This window comes from Populus alba, chromosome 1 (assembly GCF_005239225.2).
Source record: "Populus alba chromosome 1, ASM523922v2, whole genome shotgun sequence".
In the NCBI taxonomy this organism is placed as follows: domain Eukaryota; kingdom Viridiplantae; phylum Streptophyta; class Magnoliopsida; order Malpighiales; family Salicaceae; genus Populus; species Populus alba.
The window spans coordinates 34,876,241-34,883,194 of NC_133284.1; the positions used below are offsets into that span (position 1 = coordinate 34,876,241).

General features: G+C 32.4%; 1 protein-coding gene across 1 annotated transcript; it reads left to right on the forward strand.

Annotated features, from left to right (window-relative positions):
* The first annotated feature begins 2,507 nt into the window (after positions 1–2,507).
* LOC118055364 (ABC transporter G family member 1-like) lies at positions 2,508–5,832 on the forward strand. The gene is given in 9 exon segments (XM_073406415.1): positions 2,508–2,916; positions 3,124–3,203; positions 3,328–3,567; positions 3,569–3,799; positions 3,892–3,978; positions 4,151–4,276; positions 4,367–4,558; positions 4,653–4,739; positions 4,822–5,832. Coding segments are annotated over 9 exon segments (2,076 nt in total). The 5' UTR covers positions 2,508–2,576; the 3' UTR covers positions 5,515–5,832.
* Positions 5,833–6,954: the final 1,122 nt, after the last annotated feature.

Genomic DNA, 6,954 nt, shown 5'->3' on the forward strand with positions numbered 1-6,954 from the left:
CTCATCTCCATGTTCATCCAATTTATACTCATAATTCTACAAGTACCGACACTTTACTCTTCAGCACACCTGAAGCTCCATTCTCATCTACAGCTTCTCAAAGCTTTATATGAGATTGTGGATCCACCTCTATGTCAATCCATACGCATTTATAAGTCCACAAAACTACCATATTTTGCTTATTCTTCATCATTTACTTCCTTTTTAGCTTATAATCATTGTTGATCTAAGCCCTCTTCCAATAAAAAGGCAATTATTGATCCTCTTTGGCAGTGGTCTATGGATGATGAACTTTATGTTTTGCATAAGAAAAATACTTGGGATCTAGTTCCTCTACCTATTGGTAAGAGTGTTGTTGGTTGTCGTTGGGTGTATAAGATCAAGACTAATTTTGATGGGTCTATTAAGCGATACAAAGCTAAGTTGGTTGCAAAAAAGGATATTCATAACAATATCGTATGGATTATGAGAAGTCATTTGCCCCTATTACAAAAATGACTACTATTCATACTCTTATTGTGGTAGCTTCGATTCATCAGTGGCATATCTCTCAACTTAATGTTAAAATGCCTTCTAGAATGGAGATCTTCAAGAAAAATTTTATATGGCTCTCCCTTCTGGTGTTTCACATGACTCGGGTATGTTTGTAAGCTTAAGAAAGCATTATATGGTCTCAAACAAGCACCTCGTGCTTGGTTTGAAAAATTCTTTATTATGATCTCATCTCTTAGATTTGTTTATAATAGTCATGATTTTGCTTTTTTTTATTAAGTGCACTGATGTAGGTCGTATCATTCTATCTTCATCAACAATGTTTTAGTTTAAATATTATAGCATGAAGTGTGTTTACTTTGTCAAATCATGTTTATTCTCAATACCATAGTTATTGATTCTTTTAATAAGATTTTATTTTAAAAAAAATTTCATTCCACCTTGCAATCAATGCTATTTGAGTACATGTGAATCATTTTTTTCAATTCATCTAGAGTGATGAGTTATCTCATGATCACTCAAATAATTTCATATAGTTCATGTTATACCCAATATCTGCTTGTTTGTTATCCTTGGTTATGATAATGTATAAATCATGATCAAAGCATCACATGTCCTATATAAAATAATTTATTGATCTCAAGTCCAATAATCACTTACACAACTATCAAGTGAGTTTTAATTTCTAGACATAAGTGATCTCTCTATATGAAATTCTTATACGAGTCAGTTTAGTACTGTACATGTCATCTAACAGCTATATACATATTAGTTTTAGGTATTCCTCATACATCAGCTTATGAGAACAATTATTTTTTTTATAAAAGAAATAACACAATATGTATAATTCTCAAAAACTTTAATTAAATTATATTCTTAATAGAGCATTAACCAGAAACATGTAGCAACAATGCTTTAATCTTATAAGAATCTCGTTATTATAACAAACTTATACTTTTCTTTGCAAAATATTTTTTTGTCCCAGGTGCTTTATCTTTACTCTAAATTCATTAATTAAATATTAAATTTATTACATTTGATGAATATTAAAGATAAATAAAGGCTTTACTGAAAGAAATATGTTTATATGAACAAAGTAAATTAATATAATGTATAACTAACCGATTATCAACAACGCATATACACTAACAATTTTCACTTGTTAGTGTCATATGATTTTGTGTAGATCTTGACAATATTATCCATGTTAAATATTTTTCATGCATTAAATGACTAGTACTTAACATTATTATATATCCCATGTTAAATAATTTTCACGCATTGTTAACTCGTACTTAAGAGCTTTAAACATCATGAAAAAATGATTTGGGTTAGTTACACATTGATTTGGATCAGTTACACACTAAGTAGATACAACATGTGTTTGCATAACCAAAACAAGTATGAATACAATCCATACCTTCATGGTTGTTGTATATGTAATAAGAAAAAGAAGTTAGTTGAACTCTTTGATGAATAGTAAATGACTCTTGGAGTAGTAAATTGTGTTCTAGATTAGGAATAGAGAGTAGACATCAATTCTAAATAAGAATGTTTTTATAAGAGTGATGAACTCTTGATGATATTACAGTACTTCAGCGATGACTATTATATTTTTTAAAATTTTTTGTTAAAGGGAGAGTTCTAATTAAACAAAATGAAATTATATATGAGAGGGAGATTTTATATATATATATATATATATATATATATATATATATATATATATATATATGTGAGTAATAACTATCTTATATTAAAAAATAATGAAAAAAATATGATATCTTTGTGTACATAAAATTAAACCCTAACACAATAATTTAGGGTTTTATGTTAGAGTAATGTCCATACGTAGAACTTATACATACAACTGACGACTTCCTTTTGGTCGTTTTAACAAATAAAATTACTATATATGTTTGAAACCGAGAAGAAAACAAAATCTATCCAACAACGTGCAACACGAGGTCGAGGGACCCATCATCCCCTTATAAAACACAAGCCTTTGTCTTGGACAATGCCTACGTCCAATATCTTAAGACACACCACTCATTCCCTTGCGCTCTCAACCCACACGTTCCACCATGTCTTCTCTTCCTTACCCTTCCAAGCAATCGTCTGCAAGCGATCATAGGCTTAATTATCAGTCAACATCTTTGCGTTATAACCAGGAAATTAAGGCCACACTAGAAGTAAAAACTGTTGTTCCACCGCCAAGCAGTAGGGGAGGAGGAGAAGGTGCAGCCACTGATCATAATGGTGTTTTCTTGACTTGGGAGGATTTGTGGGTGACTGTTTCCAATGGGAAAAAAGGCAGTAAATCAATCCTTCAGGGCTTAACTGGTTATGCTCAGCCTGGAGAGCTTTTGGCTATAATGGGTCCTTCAGGCTGTGGCAAGTCAACACTTCTTGATACATTGGCAGGTAACTAATTAAATAGTACTCAGCTTTTGGAGCATGCACATCACAACATATCTGATCCTCTCTGCTAATGTTGATCAAATCTTAAAAAACAAGCTCCCATACATTATAAGATCACAATAACACTAATCAAGCTGATCTGCATAATCTTTCTTGACAGCTGATTTATGTGTTTCAAATGTTATAGTTTGACTTGAGTTTCTGTTGCAGGGAGACTGGGTTCAAGCACACGACAAACAGGAGACATACTAATCAATGGCCACAAACAAAGGCTGGCTTATGGTACATCGGTAAGGAAAAACAGATTGAAGAAAATGATGAAAACATTATGAATTTTATATCATAAACTATAATATTTGAATAATCTTCGACAAATATTTTCTAAAAGGTTTTTTGTTTCATTGATGCATACAGGCTTATGTAACTCAAGATGAAACCTTAATCACAACATTAACAGTCAAAGAAGCTGTGTACTACTCAGCTCAGCTCCAATTGCCGGACTCAATGTCAAGGGCAGAAAAGAAAGAGAGAGCAGAGGTGACAATAAGAGAAATGGGGCTGCAAGATGCCATGAATACAAGAATTGGAGGGTGGGGATCTAAAGGACTTAGTGGTGGTCAAAAGAGGAGAGTGAGCATTTGCATAGAGATACTAAACACATCCGAAACTTCTCTTTCTTGATGAACCCACAAGTGGGCTTGATAGTGCAGCATCATATTATGTCATGAGCAGAATTGTTAGATTTGACCGCAAGGATGAAAATAGAAGAACTGTAATTGCATCCATTCATCAGCCTAGTGGTGAAGTCTTTCAGCTTTTCGACAGTCTTTGCCTGCTCAGTGCTGGTAAAGTAGTGTATTTTGGCCCAGCTTCTCAAGCAAATGAGGTATTTGAGCATCAAAATTTTGTAGGCTTAGTTGATCTAGTATAGGAATTAACAGCTTGACTAATCCTCATCTATATTTTGTTTCAATATAGTTTTTTGCCTTAAATGGCTTTCCTTGCCCGACTCTCCAGAACCCATCCGATCACTTCCTGAAAACCATAAACAAAGATTTCGAAACGGTATGTTGTCTTATCCAAGGTCTGGCTTTACGGTATCTTTGGTTAATTAGTATACAAGGATAGAAGAGACGGAGACAATTAAGTATTGATTGGTTGAACACCAATGTAGACAATGGTGGCTTAAAGATTCATCTTAAAATGTTCATAAAAATTCTGATTATGTTCTTCACAGGATCCTGAACAAGGTTTAGAAGATGAAATTACCGCAGAGGTAGCGATTAATACTCTTACAAAGGCGTATAAATCATCAGACCATTATCAACAGGTTAAAAGACTAGTCACAGAAATATGTGAAAAGGTATACTCTAATTCCCTCCCAATTTTCTAAGTGATAAATTCTTGATATTACAGTCATTGAAAGGGATGATTAACAGTCAGATGGATACAGGATTGTGGGACATTAGAGGAAAGAAGCCATTCTAGCTTCCTTACTCAGTGTCTTGTGCTTACAAGAAGATCTTTCGTAAACATGTATCGAGATCTTGGGTACTATTGGTTGCGGGTCGCCATCTATGTCTCATTAGCATTAGGCCTTGCCACTTTGTTTTACAACCTTGGATCTGATAATGATTCAATTCAGGTATGACATTAACATACAACTCAACCGGCCTTGATTTGATTTTATTAACTACAACTTAATTAACATGGAGCCTAAAAAATCGATATGGTTTCAGGATAGAGGTTCTCTGCTAATGTTCATAGCTTCTTTCTTGACGTTCATGACAATCGGAGGATTCCCTTCTTTTGTGGAAGATATGAAGGTATAGACATAAATCAGTGCAAATATATTTTTGTTCCAAATTGTATGTTTATTTCTAAATGTTTTTCTCCTCTTGAATCCAGGTATTTGAAAGAGAAAGGTTAAATGGGCACTATGGTGCCACTGCTTTTGTTTTTGGCAACACATTCTCTGCCTTTCCATACCTGTTGCTGATATCAGTAATTCCTGGAGCAATAACTTATTACCTTCCTGGACTTCACAAGGGATATGAACACTTCATATATTTTGTTTTAGTATTGTTTGCTTGCATGATGTTGGTGGAGAGCTTAATGATGACAGTTGCCAGTATGGTGCCAAATTTTCTGATGGGAATAATAACAGGAGCTGGGATTCAAGCTTTCATGGTTCTAAGTGGAGGGTTCTTTAGATTGCCAAATGATCTCCCTCAGCCATTCTGGAAGTATCCCATGTACTACATTGCCTTCCATAAGTATGCCTACCAAGGAATGTTCAAGAACGAATTTGAAGGACTAACATTTCCTAGCAATCAAGCCGGAGGGCCACGGACGATTTCCGGCGAACAAATTCTGAGAGATCGATGGCAAGTGGAGATGGGTGTCTCCAAGTGGGTTGATCTTGCCATTTTGCTTGGAATGGTGGTTCTATACAGAATTTTGTTCTTGGTTATTATCAAGACCACGGAGAAGATAAAACCTATTATTACAGCTATTGTATCGGTACCTCCCAAGCAAACAACACAAATCATGGAAATCCCCTTAACTACACCTTTGCATGGGGATCAATCTGTAGTCTAGGAGGATCAAATCGCTTATGTTAGCGAGCATTGAAGAGTAAATTTACTCTGCTTGCTACACAGTACTTAAGCTAGTATCAAGCTCAGCACCTTTTCCTTTATTAATGTCTTGGCTAATAAAATTCTGTTGCAAGCTCTCAATTTGTTCTCTAATATTAGGTTTACAAAGTTGCAGACGAGACCAATATGGGAGCTTAAGGGCTAGCTTCTTTCAAGAAGCTATGCTTGGAGCTTTTAGTCCAACCTCTTAAAGACAATGTAGAGGTTTAGTGTATTGTTAAGGTCTTGGCTGATTGCGAATATATCTTAATATATATATGTAAAGGCAGAAAATTTAAATCGATGTTAAGGTCTCAACTGATTGCACGTAAATTTTAAAATCTCTCTATTTAAATTTTTATGTGGCTTGAATTTAAAATTAACTATATAAAAATTATTTTAAATATGGCCTAGTCGACTTGATTAGTTTAAAGATACCTTAACCAACTAATTTAAAAAAATCTAATAATAAAATTAATATATAAAACCTCTCAACTTGAATCTTTGCACAACTTGAATTTAAAATTAAATCATAAGAGAATTGCGTTGATGTAATTAATTTGAATTGGTCAATTTAAAGAAAAGACGAGAGATGAAAAAAAAAAAGAGCTTTTACTGTTTATATAAAAATCCTGTATTTTATTTGATATGTCATTTCGTTTGTTTTTTGCAATGAAAAACTATTTACAATTTATGTAAATCCCAATTTGTTTATTTAGTATAGAAATTAAAAAAAAAATTATTTTATTTTTTTCAATTCTATTAAATTTTTTAAAAGCGTTTTTAAAACACAAAAATAATTAGGTTTTTAGCCTCTTGGCCTTGGATTGAATAAGGAGATTGATATGTTTGGTGGATGGTCAGTAAAAAAAAAAGTAGTAGTAATATATATATATTTTTTAATTTAATGATAGATTTATTTTTCAATATTACTCTACTAGCTAGTTCTTCACAACAAAAAAAGAGGAGGAAGAAAATAAAGATGATTTTTATTTTATACTGTAGATTTTTTTTAATATATCACCAATTTTATCTCCAGCTAGTACTTCAAAAAGTTTGGAAATTCAAAGAATTTTATTTTCTTGAGTTGGTACTTTTTATACTTTGGTCATCCTTAATTTGATCCTTTGTCCTTCAAGTTGCATTTTGTGCAAATTTCAAAGTACTACTTTTAGAAAAATAATTATTAAAAGTTATGTAAAATATAATTTTTAAGTACATATATTTTTTTAGAATAAGTTCTTAAGTATATATGGTGATAAATTAAAGGATGAATTACTAGTGGAAAGATATATAAAAATTGAAATTGGTAGTATTAGTAATGATAGGAAACAAAAACAAATATAGTTAAAGGTACTTGGTAACTCTTTCATAATCACTATCCCAAATAATACTTTTTATA